General features: G+C 37.7%; 1 protein-coding gene across 1 annotated transcript in view; it reads right to left on the bottom strand.

Annotated features, from left to right (window-relative positions):
• The window catches only part of LAPTM4B (lysosomal protein transmembrane 4 beta), an 813,365-nt gene that overhangs the window by 267,700 nt on the left and 528,451 nt on the right, over positions 1 to 17,214 (bottom strand). Inside the window, exons 3-4 of the mRNA XM_044065632.1 lie at positions 11,259 to 11,332; positions 10,143 to 10,265 (exon numbers count right to left, since the gene is read on the bottom strand). Coding sequence (XP_043921567.1) covers positions 10,143 to 10,265; positions 11,259 to 11,332 — 197 coding nt within the window. The remainder of the gene's footprint in view (positions 1 to 10,142; positions 10,266 to 11,258; positions 11,333 to 17,214) is intronic.

The following is a 17,214-nucleotide window of genomic DNA, read 5'->3' as shown; positions in this document are numbered from 1 at the left end:
AACAAAAAGTAGAAAGGGTTGTTGTCAAGCTTATGGAGCCTATAACAAGGAAAATAACCAGAGATCCTATAGAGGTATTAGAAATATTTCAGAAATTTTATAAAATCTGTATAAACCTGAGAAATGTGGAAATCAAGAAAAAGTACAAATGGAAATGCTTATGGAAGAATTAAATGTGCCAAGGCTAGAGAGAGAGGAGGCTCAATTACTAACAGGATAGGAGGAAATGAGATAAAAATGGTGATGTACAACCAATCTACAGGAAAGTCTCCAGGAATAGAAGTTATTCCTGTGGAAGTTTGGAAGCTAGGAGGAATGAAAATGATAAAGATCTGTAAGGTTTTGTTTAACAGTATTTTAAAAGGAGGAGAAGTACCAACATCCTGGAAGAAAGCTGTGGTGGCTGTAATACCTAAAGATGGTATAGACCCAACAGATCCAGCTCCATACAGGCCTGTTTCGATTCTAAACCATGATTATAAAGTGATTATGTTTATAATGGCTAAAAAGAATGGCAAAGGTGATACCAAAATTGATGAGTATGGATACATGCAGTTTTATGGAGGGGAGGCAGACATTTGACCACATTAATAGAACAATGATGATCCAGAGGGAAGCAGACTGGTAAGATAATACCACTGTTGTTGGTGGGTCTTGATGCAGAGAAAGCATTCAACAAAGTAATCTGGGATTTTATGAGTAGGGCAATTGAAGGATTTGCATTCCCTGACAAAATTATGAAGTTGATTAGAAGGATGTATGAGGGATCAGAGGTAAAAATTAAACTGGGGTGGGAGGTCCTCTCTAATAACCTCTGAGTGGATGAACTAGGCAGAGGTGTCCTCTTTCCCCTTTGTAATTTGTGTTATATTTAGAACCATTGGCAAAGAAAATAAAGAAGTCAGACATTCAAGGATATACTTGATATGGTAGTCAAGAGAAGTTGGCTTTATTTGCAAATGATATTATTGTATACCTGATAAAACCAGTGAAGGACATTTCAGTGTTATGGAACATGTTGAGACAGTTTCAAGTCTTTTCAGGATACAAAATTAATGAAGATAAAACAAAAGCAATAACCTATGTACCCGCACATGAATTGGTTTAGTAATACCCATTATGGGGATATGATAACATGAAGTACTTAGAAGTATGGATTGAAACAGACTCTGTTATTGCAGATAAGGATATGCTGGAAGAGACAAAACAAAAGATAATACAAAAACTGAGAAACTGAAAGCTCTGTTTTATGAATATGGACATCAAAATACAGGGAGTAAAAATATTTTTAATCTCTTTAGTTTTATACTGAGGTTACACGTATTTTTATCAGCCAGAGGAGAAGTTGTGGGTAGCAATTAATAAAGAGTTGAAGGATTTTATCTGGTGGAAGAAGGCAAGAGTCAAGTGGGATAAATTGATCCTTCAAATAGAACAAGGTGGTTTGGGATTAGCTGGTGTGAAGGGCTATTTCAGAGGTACTCATTTAAGGCTCCTAGTATGTATCAGACCACAATCAGAAATGTATAATTCAAAGTGGAAAGGGATGATGATGAAATAGGAGGAAAGCTGAAGAAACAAGGAGAGACTGGGATTTTGGATGTAGATCCTTAAGGAGAATAATGATAACCATGCAGAATATTATATTCATAAAGTAGCAGAAAACATTCTAACAACTAAGCCAACAAGGGGATAGAGAAAGGGGATTCTGCTAATAGGGATGAAAGCAATTAGGGGTACAAAGAATAGGCAAGAGAGGACTGAAATTTACTGGAGAAAACTGGAAAAGGAATCGAGGTTCTAGAAGCAAATAATTAGAGTGGGGGAGGTAATAGAATGGAAAGAGTCCAAGAATTCATTTGGACTGTAGGCAAGAGACTGACTTTCTGTTCATGGATTGATATCAGACTGTAGGCAAAGAGAAAGGGGAATCCTAAGTGAAAGACCAGCACTGCTAGAGCTTTTAGAATCTAGAATAGAAGCTGCTGTTAAAAAGGGATAATTAGTAGGGCATATAAAATATTGCATGTTAACTATAGGAATCAATTAAAGATGATTAGAAAGGATTGGAAAGAGAGATTGGATAAGTAATTGACAAAGAAACAACTGGCGGATATATGTATGGCTCCCGAATATGGAAAAAAATCTAGAAAATTCAGTATCTTTGCCTGTAAATGTTTGCATATGTATTTTTATACTCCAAGCAGACTCCTAAGAACTTTTCCTCAGGTAGATTGCAAATGTTGGAGGTGTAATGGGGAAGAAAGAGGTAAATGGGAATATATTTTTGGGAGTTAGCAGACTTTAAAAATGTCCTGAAGACTACTCTATCAGATATACTAGGTGAGCAAACTGATGTAACTAAGGAAATTATTTTTTGAGCTGTGATACAGAATTGGAATTGCCTAGATATGGTAAGGCCTTGCTGAGTTTAATTCCAGTGGCTGCCAAAAAAGCAATTACTAGAAAATAGAAATCAAAGTCTAAACCAACTGTACTAGCAGTAGTGAATACAGTAACATAGATAAAATGACTGGAAGTGGGATCTTTAGAAAAGGGTAGGAGCAAATTACATAGTAAAAATGTGAATTGTGGGAACAATACATGCAGAATAATGTTTTGGAGGTGGAATGGGGTTTAAGGGAAGGTAGGAATTGAATGAGCTATGTAATATTTGACTGACAATGACTAGATAGATTATAAGTGATATATAATATTTGCAACTGAAAATATGTCAGTATGGTTTGTTTTCATTTATATAAATGCATGATTGCCTATGTCGTAAGTGATAATTTAATAAGGATGTTTCTTGTTTACAAAAAAGAAACTCTTGGTCTGTGGTAGCTACTGAAAGTATAGTGACTGGGGATGGATGAGAAAACATGGCTAGTTTTATGTTTTCAAAAGAAAGTAAGTAAAAATAAAACGTGTAGCCCCAGCTATAACTGGAATATTCAGGAACTACTCTAAGGCTAACTTCCTTCTATTAACTGATAACCTGGCAAAATTTCAAGCTCCTATAAACCCTGAGAACACTGCTTCCTACACAGAACTGTTAACAGAAACCCAATACAAGTATGTTAATAGTTGCATACCGGCAGTTGTACCTACCAGGAAGAAGTACAGAACTAACTCGAAAACCAAGCAACACTGGTGCAATCACATCAATAGGCTTATAAAACAGAAGGAAGAAAATCATGGCAAACATTAGGAGGTGCAGCACCCAGCAGGAAAAAAGCACTCTCATCAAACTAAACAAAAAACTCAGAGGACAATTAAAGTCTACTAAAGCCAAATATGAGGTAAATTTTGGCCTCCCAGGCCAAGGACAACAAGGCATTCTTCAGCTGTGTCTGTAACCTCAAAAGCAATACACAGTTGTGTGCAGAGCTCATTATAAATTGAGTCACCTATACTGAGCCAGAAGATATAGCAAACCTCCTGGCTAACAAATGCAGCTCCAACGTTACCTGTCTCTCCCGCTCAACCATCCCTCAAGAAATACGATCAAATATAACTACCCCTACTATCACTAGGGAACAGGTCCTTAATGCTCACTAAGGCCAAGAACACTGCATCAATGGGCCCAGACAATATCCTAGGATGCCTTCTAAATAGCATAGAACATGAGTTATCAGGCCCAATGGAATTGCTATTTAACTGTAGCCTCAAAACAAGCTTTGTCCCTCATGAATGGGGGATAGCAACACTCATCCCTCTGCACAAAGGTGGGTCATCTACAGACCCTAGAAAATAGAGTCCCATAAATCTCACTAGTTTTTATATGCAAAGTCATGGAGAGAATTATCATGAAAAATGATTAATAATGACACAGGAAACCTCCAAACACTGGACCTAACCCAGTTTGGTTTTATCAAGGGCAGGTCATGCCTATTCAACCTGGTGGATTTCTTTGAGAAGGTCAACAAAGCAATGGATGAAGGGAAAATGGGTCACACTGCCTACCTTGACCTGGCTAAGGCATTTGACACAATACCTCACTCAGGCACTGTTGACAAACTTAAGAGGTTAGGTACACACCTTTATGTAACCCGGTGGATAGCCAGCTGGCTCACAGACATGACCCAGGAAGTTAAAATTGGGGAATCCACCTCTACAAAGATGCCAGTCACAAGCAGAGTCCCCCAGGGATCGGTCCTCTGACTGCTCCTTTTTAGCAATTGCTTCTCTGAAGTCAAGGCCAATGTTAATGGCCTCTGGTTGACTAAGTTTGCAGTTGATTGGAAATTAGTGGCTGTCATTGAATCTTCCAATAACACAAATGTTCTCCAGGAAAGGGTGACACAGGCAAACAATTGGTGCCAGAGCCATGGACTAAAACCAAATGTCCAGAAATCCAGAAATGCATAATAGTATCCTTCTGGAAGTCATCCCCCTAGTAACTATGATATTAACAACACACACCTAATGGCTGACCCAGTAGTCAGGGACTTGGAGACACACATAGACAGTAATCTAACCTTTGACCATCATGTGTCTACAGTAGTGAGTAAATCTCTATGTTGTGCAAGTTATAAACAAAGGTATAGCATTTAGGTCCGTGGAAGTCATTGTTCCACTGTATTCAGCATTCATCATACCTGTCATTGAATACAATGCTCCCTTTGGTTTGTACCTAACCAGGCATATCCAACAACTGGAACACCCACAGAGAATTTTCACTAAAAGAATACAGGCTGTAATTAACATGTCCTTTACAGACCACTTCAAGGCCCTATCCCTGTATTCTCTCTCCTACAGGCTGTTGAGGGAAGATCTATGCCTGGCATACAAGGCATTGTCAGACCCCACTCTGACGGAGCTCCTGTATATCCGCAAAACAAACAGCACCAGAATTACCTGTTCTGAAGACTTAAACCTTGCTTGTGACATAAATAGGACATGCTGGAGACACAGGTATGTATCCCAGAGACTACCCCTTCTCTGGAACAGGCTCCCCATCCATGTGGAGCAGAGAGTTCCTCCCTAACCCAATTCAAGTGTAACTTGGATAAGTGGATGGGGAACAGGAAATTCATCTCTGGTTTGGTAACTACGTCTATAATGGACACTAGTAGTCTGTAAATAGTTCATCTCCCAGGTCCCTGCTTGTAAATGTTTCATCTCCCAAGCCCCTTCTTACACTTATCAAGAGTACCAGAACTTGTTAGAAATTTGGAATGCATGCCTAGGCTTAAAAAGGCTCTTGTGATTGCTAGCCTAGTGAAGACATATGAACCTATGAACTTAAGAAAGGGAAATATCTTATAATGGATCTTATCTATTTATTATTTATTTAATATCTTATAATGGGATCTTATCTATTTATTATTTATTGCCTTCCTCATTTATGTATATATTTTTGTCATTGCAGTTTTCATCAGTTGAATATTTGTTTGGTTGACTAATTTAAACTGATGTGATTATTCATCAGACATTGGTTATGTTGACTGCTGGAATTTCCAAAGTCAGTATCACTGATGTGGTATGTTGAGTGTGAAAGTAAGTGGATTAGGAGTGTTTGTGTGAGTGTTTGTCGGCTAGGGAAAGGGTAAGTTTTAGGTAAGGAGGGTAGTTTTAGTGTTTTGTGTGTGTGGGGGGTTAGGTGGGGGGCATTTTTAGTGTTATGCATGTGTGTAATGAGTGTCTTGTTTAGTGGTGTTGTTAGGAAAAGGGTTTTTCATAAAGTATTTTGCAAGGTTAGGGTTAAGAGTTTCAGCAAAGATAAGGCTAGGGTCCTCCCCCCCCACTCCACCTTACTCATGTGTACTAAACCTAACCCTTCCTCTGCCCCTGCCTGAACCTTAACCCTGCATACTACTTTATGAAAAACCCTTTCTACTTTTCCCATAAATTTTGTCTTGTGCTTTTTAAGGGGAGGGAGTTATTTTTTGTTTTAGTCAACCAAATAGAAAAGGAAAGCATTTGTTCTCCTTTTTTGATCTGCTGACACTTCAACATTGTTTTAGTTGAAGCAGTTGACTTTGTGAGTGTCAACATTTCTTCAACTTGAACATTATTAGTCTACTCATTTATATCTGTATTTATTTATTTATGCATGTATTTATTAACTTTGCAGGTAAGTAAACCTAGCTAAAATAGCCCTTTTTGATCATAACCATTTGTAAGATCAAATGAGGAAGTTCAGGTACAACATCCACACCAGTTATTATACAGAACATTATAATTCAAATTGTCATACTGAGAAAAATGAATGTCTAACACCAATGGTAACAGCAAGTTTCACCCTATAACAAGACAAATGTACTAATCAAGTACTAAGGGCTCTGAAATTTGGAGCAAATAAAGGTTTTCTACCGTTTCAGAAAAATAGTCACTTTTGGCTTGACATGTGTGTATCGAGAAGCAAGTTGTTCCAGATCCTATAACCAACGGATGAAAATGAATGGCTTGTGCAAGTAAGAGATGACGAAAAAGGCAAAGAGTAAGGGAGGAGGCAATGGAAGAGTAAAATGAAGTAGATGAAGAAGTTTTGGTATGAAGAAAATGTCTTAGAAAAAAATGATGGTTCATATGTAGAAACTTAAATATTAGAGTAATAGGTACAAACAGGTAGTAAACAAGATTGCATCAAAATCATTTTGGCTAGTATTAGTTTAGAAGCCGATCTGCATCTTATTAATGGTGCAGAAGAAATTTGATACTGTAGAGACACACACTACTGTCTGTGACATATTTGTTGACAACATGCTTCTCAACACATTTAGGGGCAGCATAGCGGAGTATCAGGTTGTCACCTCACAGAAAAAGAGGTTGAGCAGTTTTATTCTCAGTTGGGGTGCCTTCTGTGCATAGTCTGCATGTTCTCTCTGTGTTCATTGTTTTTTTTTTCTCTAGGTGATTCAGTTTCCTCCCACATTCCAAAGATATGCAGTGGGTGGGCTGGACATTCTAAATTGACCATAGGTGTGAGTGTACATGTATATCTGTGGCATAGGAGAACTGTAGCAGAGCTATCCATCCAGTGATGTAACACTGGTTCTAGATGATTGGGACTGTTGAAGTGACACCCCAATCCTATGTGTAAAAACAGTAAAAAGGGGTCGCGAGAGGATGAATGCTCATCAGCTGAAAGAAATGTGTTAATTATGCTTTACTATACATTCAATAGACTGGACTTGTTCCACTGGACAGCTGTCAACAGACAAAAATCTATAATTTCACTGACTTTGGCAATTTATACTGATAATTGCAGAAAATAAAACTTTTTGTCTGAGGCACATTTAGATATAATAGTTCATGGAAGAGAATTCAAATTTCCTGGCAGTAGACAGTGCTGTAACCTGGATCACATACTGCAGGATTTTCTGTAACTCTATCTCTCGACAAACAACTAGAAAAAAATACCCACCATTAGAGTAAACTCCATTTTCCCCTCTTATGTGGTTGGTTGTAGTATCTCCCTGACTCTAATCTTTGCACGATCACATAACCCCATTGCTGCCTGCACATACCATCTCCACAATGATTATGGAATGCTTATTTTCTGTGAATGCCATCCCATTAAATCGATTATAAGTATAACTCTAATGTCCATGTTATGGCCAGATATAAAACCTAAGCTGATATTTTTATTTTGTATTCTATTGCATACACACTACAATCTTTTTACAATTCAGCACCAGTACTTTTCTACAATCTCTTTAGATGTGCATGTGTACTCAGTGCTCTGACTTTCATCATCTACTAATATCCAAGCCCTCTAATCACCTACACATCTTACTAAAGTACATTGGTCCCTTGAAAAACATATAATCATGTATCTCATAATCTCACAGCCATCTTTTGAAGTGCAGTTTGTTGTCTGCATAGCTCTTCTCTTATTTATTTTTTTTATCCTGGTTCTTAATAAATTTATAATAGTCTCCTCACCATAAAAGTCTTTGACTTCTCCTTTTCCCTTATTTTTTGCCAGCTTTATAAATTAACAGCTTCTCAAAAAAAAAATGAAAAGTTAACTTCTTTTTGCAAATCTCAACAATGATTCCAAACTACCACTGTACTGCACTAACAGTGGATATAAAAAGTGTACACATCCCTGTTGAAATGCCAGGTTTTTGTGATATATAAAAAATGAGACCACAATAAATCATTTCAAAACTTTTCCCACCTTTAATGTGACCTATAATCTGTACAATTCAATTGAAAAACAAATAAATCTGTTAGGTGAAAAATATAAAAAATAAAAAAAGTACAATAAGCTGGTTGCATAAGTGTGCACACCCTTAAACTAATACTTTGTTGAAGCACCTTTTGATTGAATTACAGCATTCAGTCTTCTTGGGTACACACCTGCCATCAATTAAGGAGAATCTGATTAACTCCAAATAAAGTTCAGCTGTCATAGTAGGATTTTCCTGACATTTACTCAGTTGTCTGCTACAACAAAAGCCATGGTTCACAGAGAGCTTACAAAGCATCAAAGAGATCTCATTGTTGAACGGTATCAGTCAGGAAAAGGGTACAAAAAATTTTCCACACCATTGGATATACCATGGAACACAGTGAAGACAGTCATCAAAAAATGGAGAAAATATGGGACAACAGTGATGTTGCAAAGAACTGGACATCCCTCCAAAATTGATGAAAAGACAAGACAAAAACTGGTCAGGGAGGCTGCCAAGAGACCTACAGCAACACTGAATGAGCTGCAGGAATTTCTGGCAAAGTACTGGTTGTATACTACATGTGGCAACAATCTCCCATATTCTCCATATGTCAGGATTTTGGGGTATGGTTGCAAGATGGAAGCCTTTTCTTACACAGGAAAAACACCCAGGCCCAGCTAAAATTTGCAAAACAATACATCAAGTCTCCCAAAAGCATGTGAGGAAATGTGTTATGGTCTGATGAGACCAAGGTGAAACTTTTTGACCACAGCTCCAAAAGGTACATTTGGCGCAAAAACAACAATTTGCATCACCAAAAGAACACCATCCCCACAGTGAAGCATGGTGGTGGCAGTATCATGCTTTAGGGTTGCTTTTCTTCAGCTGAAACTGGGGCTTTAGTCAAGGTGGGGAGAATTATGAACAGTTCCAAATACCTGTCCCTTTTGGCCCAAAACCTTCAGACGTCTGCTAGAAAGCTGAAGATGAAGAGGAATTTCACCTTTGAACATGACAATGACCCCAAGCATACATCTAAATCAACAAAACAATGTCTTCACCAGAAGAAAATTAAAGTTTTGGAATGGCTCAGCCAGAGCCCAGACCTTGATCCAATAGAAAATCTGTGAGAAGACCTGAAGAGGGCTGTGCACAAGAGATGACCTCACAATCTGACAGATTTGGAGCACTTTTGCAAGGAAGAGTGGGCAAATATTGCCACATCAAGATGTGCCATACTGATAGACTCCTACCCAAGAAGACAGAATGCTGTAATTCAATCAAAAGGTACTTCAACAAAGTATTAGTTTAAGGGTGTGTGCACTTATGCAACCAGCTTATTGTAAGTTTTTTATTTTTTATATTTTTCCCCTAACAGATTTGTTTGTTTTTCAATTGAATTGTACAGGTTATAGGTCACATTAAAGGTGGGAAAAGTTTTGAAATGATTTATTGTGGTCTCATTTTTTATATCACAAAAACCTGGCATTTTAACAGTAGTGTATATAATTTTTATATCCACTGCATAATGTAATTTCTCAGAAAGTTATACACCCTTTTCTATGAATCCAAATATATTTACCTCTGCCTTCCTGGGTTCATGTCTGATCCTGGAAGCTCTCCTAGCAACACTACGGCCACGTGACACATACAACTACATTTCTTTCACGTTTTCTCCATGCTTGAGTGGTGCATATTTTCATTCCTGATATTTACTTTTTCAAACTGTTCAAACATTCTTTCTACAAAATTTCTTTGTTCCCCCTCAGTGTCTGCAGACTGGCCCCATATTTCCAATCCCCACTAATAATGATGTTGTTTTTCATTGTCATAGGCAAGTAAAATCCCTCAAGTTCTGAAGTATAACACTTCACAGGAAAAACAAAGCAATGGTGAGGCTTTAGTTTTACTGTTCAGTATCACATTTCTGTCTCTTTATCATGTTTAGTAGTTAAATAAAATAAATTTCCAGTTCACATTATATGCATTTTTGCTACAAAATGAATTACGTACCAGCTGACGAAGATAGTCTTGAATTGTGTTTGGATAAATGACTACACTGATTGCCACAAGGGTATTAAGTGCAAAGTCAAAGATCTGGTAACAAAAGAATGGGATAATCCATGGAGCATGTTGCTAAAAAGCAAACATAAAATAGTTGGTTAATTAAACCAGGAACACTGTTTAATGTTTCCTACAAATATTCAACAAAAATATGTTATTCTGTTACAAATGTATGTGCCCTTACAAATCAAAAGTTCGGTCTATTAAAGAGATGCTGTTTTTTGTAACATAACTCCTAAAATTTTCAGTAAACTTTTTACATTGTCACGCATGCAAACAAGAATATAGTAGAATATAATATAAAACTTTATAACATCTAACACAGTATTGGTAATATTTCTGCAAGTACTGCAGAGCCAGACAAACAGAGCTAGTGTTAGAGGAAGAGGAACTACAACACAAGCAACAAGAGAGTATATCATGGGATGTAAACTGGTTCCACAAATGTCAGCTCTACAAATGTTGACAATGCGATACAAACTGATGAAAAGTACATTTTTTCCAACTTCACATTAGAACTAATTTTTTTTTTTCCTGTGGAGACTTCATATTACCCCATATGCACCATGTACAGAGGAAGACTTTCAAAACCTACCCTTCCCTCTCTCCTTTAATTATAATTAACACTGAGGTCACTGCACCTCAAGCAAAGGAATCCAGCAACTTCAGAGTACCAGTGACTTTCAGAATTACCCTTAAACTAGAATTTTCAGAGCTGGGCTTCCTCTGACAGTATAACTGGCATGCATTGTTTGGCTGTGTGCATTGTTGCAACATGGATTCCCTAAAGACGAAAATAGATAACCTGAGAGATGACCAGGAAATATGATCCTTGAAGTACTTAAATTGGATCTGTACTCCTCTAACACTAAGCCCACCCACTCCAAGGGTTTTAAATTAAGCAGTATTTGTGAGGCAGGTACAGGACATAGCCACATGCCATCACACTATAGCAAGAAATAAGCACACCAACTGATCAGATCTACAAACCATACTTATTTTATTATTTCTTTAGCACATGAGAATTGAATAAACAGTCTAACTAAAGTACTGTTTTAATCTTACCTTATATGCACCATATGTTGCCATACCACAGATCAGGACCATTAGAAGAGAGATGGCTGTAGCTATGCAGATATCTGTAATGAGATGCAAACATAACCACTTATTATTTCTGAGTTACATTTTACTGTTTTATGCACAGTGAAATAAAACTTGCTGAGTTTTGAAACAGTGGACAGTTTCACCCTTTTAATCTGATTGGGTGTCCACTTCTTAACCTACTTCCACAAGAGTTTTTTCAGCATTTCTTCCAAATAATTTATTTTGCAATATGCCTCATGAGAACACAATAGCCTTAATAGTATTGTTTGCAAGGCTATATAATATACCTGAGCTAACAAACAATGGTATGAGTAACCTTATATTCCTGGATGCATACCAGTTCTGCTTTGTAAGAGGCAGATCATGCCAGCTCAGCCTGACTGTGTTCTTCAAAAGGGTTACTGAGACCATGAATAAGGGTCATGTTGTCCACACTGCTTATCTAGACCTTGCCAAGGCCTTTGACGTTATCCCTCATACTGAATTATTGACAAACTCTCCTATCTCAACATTAACCTATGTGTAGTTTGTTGGACAGGTAATTATTTATCTCAAATAACCCCTACCATTCAGGTCAGTGATGCTTGCTCTAGACAGAAAAAATATCACCAGTATTGCCCCACATGGCGATCTTATGGGCCACCTCCTTCTTGTTGACATGAAAGCTGATGCCAGGGCATTACTGCTAACCAAGTTTGCTGCTGATTGCAAATTGGAGGCAGTTATCAAATCTCATTCTGATACTTAAATTCACCAGCAAGACTAACAGATGTCTGGTGTTTTAATCAATTACCCTTGATAGCAAGAAATGTGCCATTGTTTTCTTTCATAAATCTAGCATCTCTACCACATGCCATAAGGTTTCTACTTAAATATGACGCTGCCATCTGGGATTTGGATACCTGTGTTGATAACATCTCTCCTTTGACTACCACCCCATCTGTGTTATGGTTAGAAAACTTTTCTGTCTTCCACAACTAAACCTTCATGATATCTCCTCAGAGTTTAAGAATGGTATACTTTACCCCTCCTTTATTAGGCCCATCATTAAATATAATGCTCAATCTCAAATCTTCAAATGGGATATGTGGCGAAATTCTACTTAATGGGAGTATTGGGAGATATGATTGATCTTCTCAATGGTTGCATTGACCATAAGTGTAGTAAGAACCTATGAGCCTATAATATAACATGAGTTTACCTACTACATTAATTTATAAAACTTTCCACTGGCAATCTGATCCATACATTTGCTACAACATCAGTAAAATTGTTGTTTATGCTTGGTTTAATGTATAGCTTGCTAACATTCACATTACAGAACTGTAATTATGAAGTCATTTTATTAATATAGTTATAAGAAAATGGCCTTTGGGAATGCAGAAATCTGACTTGTTACTGCAAAACACTGGGTAGATAATATTGTATAAAATCTGATAAAAAAAACAGACAGGCTTTCACAAAGTCTTTCAACCCCATTTCCAACACAACAATCACATTACTAAAATGAAAGCAGTGTGTGAAAAAGATACCAAACTGTAGCCATCACATAAACCCCCCCAAATAAATCTTTCAGTTTAAACTATACAATCAGGTAGTAGTTTCAGCACTGCCAAGCAAAATGTAAATAGATCATTTGTTGACATGGTAAAGTTAAAGTCAATTTTTATTATTTAACTTTGTTAACCAGGTTAGTTCTAGTAGGCTAGTGACCACCTTTTAGGGAATACCCAAGATAGTATTTATACTACTAGGGGAAGCTTGGAGAAGGCATTCATTGTTGAACTTGCCCTACTCTTTTCAATAAGTGTCATGGGGTCTTTAATATACATCTGAGCTACCACCAAGTCAATCAGATGGGACCTCGGTTTAACATTTCATCGGAAGGATGACACACTCATCAGTGAAACAAGCTCATCATGTTGGAATGACAGCAATCCAGCTACCTGGTGTGGGAATAGAACCCAAAACCTTCTGTACCAAAGGCACAGCAACTTCACAGTTGATTACTGTTAAAGGAGAGAGGGAAGGTACATGACTCTGTACATGGTCTCTTTGGGGAGGTATGAAGCCTCCACAGGAAAAATAAATAAATACTAAATGCATTTATTTATTTTCCTGTGGAGGCTTCATATCTCCTCAAACACACCACGTATTAGTTCTAGGGTGGCACAGTGGTGCAATGGATAGCATTGTCATCTCACAGCGAGAGGTTCCCCACTTTGATTCTTGGCTGGGGTGCCTTCTGTGTAAAGTCTGCATGTCCTCATTGTGTTTGCGTGGCTTTCCTCCGGGTACTGTGGTTCCCTCCCATATTCCAAAGACATGCAGGAAGTGGATTGGACACTCAAAAATTAGTTATAGGTATGAGTGCGTGGTGTGGATGAACTACTATTGTAGGGTTAGCCACCTGGCAGTGTAAACCTTGGCTCTAGATGATTGTCACTGTTGAAGTGACACCCTGACCCCATGTGCAAAACTGGGAAAAAAGTGGTTGTGGATGCATTGATGGAGTTCTAATGTGAATTTGGAAAAAAAATTACTTTTAGTTAGTTTGTACTGTACTTTCAGGATCTGTCGAGTTGATATTTTTGGACCCAGTTGTGCAACTGACACTGCAATAAAATAAGTTAGGGTTGTTATCATTTATACTTTCTCTGTGTACTTCTGTCAACCACTAAAAATAGCTCTACAGTGTTATAAAGATCAGTGAAAATGATACAGCTCCAGTTGAGATCTCCCACCCCTATCAAACATCTCAAAAAAGAGCTTGTTAGTATCCAGTGTTGCTATATTACCAACAACGTGTATCTCTTCTTTTTTAATTCAATGGTGCACTATTGAATAGAAGTAATTTTAAAATGCTGTATCTTGCTTTATGTCACAAGTATTCCTTAAGTGTTTTGTTGATACCGATGTGTGTGTCTTTTTTTTTTAAGAAGCGTGCAACACTCCATGATTGCTATAAAGCATACTTCTCAACTGTCCAGAATTTTGCATAATGTCCCTAATTTTGTGTCATAGTTCTGTCCTGTCCCTCATAAAATTTTTGAATTTCTGGTAAATGAGTGAGGATTGCAGTAAGACAATAATGCCCTAATAATACCCCCAGAGCACCACCTTACACCCCAGCCCTTGCCCTTATCCCCAACCCTGCAATTTACATAAGAAAATTGCCTTTCCCTAACAATAGCACTATAATTTGGTCTAGCGGTATTGTTATTTTTTTTAGTGAACTGATCACAAAAGGAGAATACTGTAATTGTTTGGGTTTCTTTTTCTTTTTTCTTGTTTTTTTGAAGGCGGTTGAGTGAATTTCAAGTTATTGATGTCATCTGAGTGAACAATAATTCTTCATTTCAAAACTTGCTAATATACTTATTACACTCAAATCGGGTTAAATTGGAAGTTAGTCAAGTACATGTGAGTCACATACATACTGGTCACATAACATGCATGTCAACAGTAGAGTAGTAAAGAATAGTACTGCCATTGACATAATTGTGGAATACAGGGGTAAGGGAGTTTCACCTTTTTCCCAGTATTTCCCAGTATTCTGCAGTCTTGGACAGTGCTGTGGGGAATGCAGTCCCGACAAAGTATATTTTTGTTGAATCGTTTTATATATATATATATATATATATATATATATATATATATATATATATATATATATATATATATATATATATATATGTGTGTGTGTGTTTTAGGCCAATCATTGACTACAATGCCCCATTTGGCATGTACCTCACTAAACACCTCCAACAACTGGAGAGGCCACAAAAGTACCTCACAAAGAGGATCCCAGGCCTTAAACATTTGTCCTATATGGGCAGACTAAAAAAAACTCCAACTAGTCTCTGTGTCATATCGCCTACTTAGAGGCAATCTCTGCTTGACTTACAAAGCCATGTCTGACCCAGCTCTGTTAGAAATGCTACATCGAAAGAAATCCCAATCCCTCTGCACCACATGCTCCAGAGACCTCAACCTCATTACCACAATCAACAGAACATGCTGGAGGGACAGGTTCATAACCCAGAGACTGCCCATGCTATGGAATAGACTTTCCATACATGTCAAGCAGAGCACCTCACTAGCCCTCTTAAAAAGAAATCTTGATGAGTGGATGGGAAATAGAAAATTCACCCCAGAGATCCCTCCAGTGGCTTTACAGAGGCACTGGGAACTAAGGTCGGGTGGCACGATGCCAGGGTAATCCATAAACCTCTGGGCTAGGCTTGTAAAGGCCCAGGGCCATTAGCCTAGTACACACCTATGAACCTATGAACCTATATATACCTATCTATATCTGTCTATATATATATATATATATATATATATATATATATATATATATATATATATATATATATATACAGTTTTTTTTTCATGTGGCCTACACCACACTCTGTCAAATGCACTTCTTGTCAATTGAGTATATAGCTCTTATTTTAAACGAAAGGATGCATTCTTGCTGTCAGGAGATACTGAGCATTGCCTTGTTGAGTGTTCCTGTGGTTTGTGAGATATACTTGAATATAAGTGTGTGTGTGTGTGTGTGTGTGTGTGTGTGTGTGTGTGTGTGTGTGTGTGTGTGTGTGTGTGTGTGTGTGTGTGTGTGTGTGTGTGTGTGTGTGTGAGAGAGAGAGACTGTCTGTCTGTGTCTCCCTTGTGTAGTGCTACTGTTAGGGAAATAATTTTTGGTAGGGTAGTATGCATAGCTGGGGTTATGGGCAGTGGCAGAGTTAGAGTCAGTACACATGAGTAACGTTGTATAAGATGTTAGTATATATGAATAAGGATAGACAGGCGACATTCCCCCATACCATCTTATTCATATGTGCTACCCTAACTCTGCCCCTAACCACAAAATCAATATGAAAACCCTTACCCAAACAGTACCACTAAGCAAGTCACTGACACACACACTTCACATACACCATCACACACACACACACACACACACACACACACACACACACACACTCACACGCACACACACACACACTTACTCCCACCATAAAACTGAAAAGAAAAATCACCTTATTGTCAATGGAAGTACTTCACAAACATAAAGGTAACAGTCAACATTACTATATTAGTCAATTTCCTCCACTCAGCGATGACGTTCTACAAGAACACACAGCAGTAAACTCTACCAGTATAAAGCAGAATTTACTGCAACTATATATATATATGTTTGTGTGCGTGTGTGTATGCATTTATATGTGTAAAAAACATACCCTTGTGATCTGGGTCATGCCTCAGAAAAAACAGTTAACCTACATGACTACCAAGTAAATAATAAAATAAATAAATGAATAAAGATTTTTGGCAAATACTTTGCATTAAGTTCCTCTGGCATACTAACCTGTTCTGCTCACGGGGTGCTGTTTCCATAGAAACTGTCTTGATTCTGCGATATTCTCCCTTATTAACGATTTTATATTGTACTGTTTTGTGTGCCTGTATATCCTTGCATGATGTCTTTCTCTGTACATATGAGGTGTGTATTTTATGTTTCTGCTTTGTATTGGCCTACTTGGCCCAGGTTGTAGCTGAAAAGGATCTTTGGACCTGTCCATTTACTTGGCTAATAACAATAAAGAGGTAGTTACATGCAACAAGAGGAAGTATATGACAACCTCACTACAGGCGGACTTGGAATTAGTGCAGGTTGTATAAAGGACTCCATGACACAAGTACAAAAGTGTTCAGACTCACAAAGATATTTCCAGTGGTAGTGGGTGTGCATCAGGGTTTATCTCTGAGCACACTCCTCTTCGTACTGGTGATGGACTACATCAACAAATAGATCAGAAGAAGAGAAATCCACAAAGCTGCTGTATGCAGACAGTGTGGCCTTACAAGCAGACTCTGAACAGTGACATCAGCAAGCGATAGGGGAATG

The sequence above is a fragment of the Protopterus annectens genome, chromosome 3.part0 (assembly GCF_019279795.1).
Source record: "Protopterus annectens isolate FY-2018-M chromosome 3.part0, PAN1.0, whole genome shotgun sequence".
Taxonomy (NCBI): Eukaryota; Metazoa; Chordata; order Ceratodontiformes; family Protopteridae; genus Protopterus; species Protopterus annectens.
This window is presented reverse-complemented; position numbering and strand designations above follow the sequence as displayed.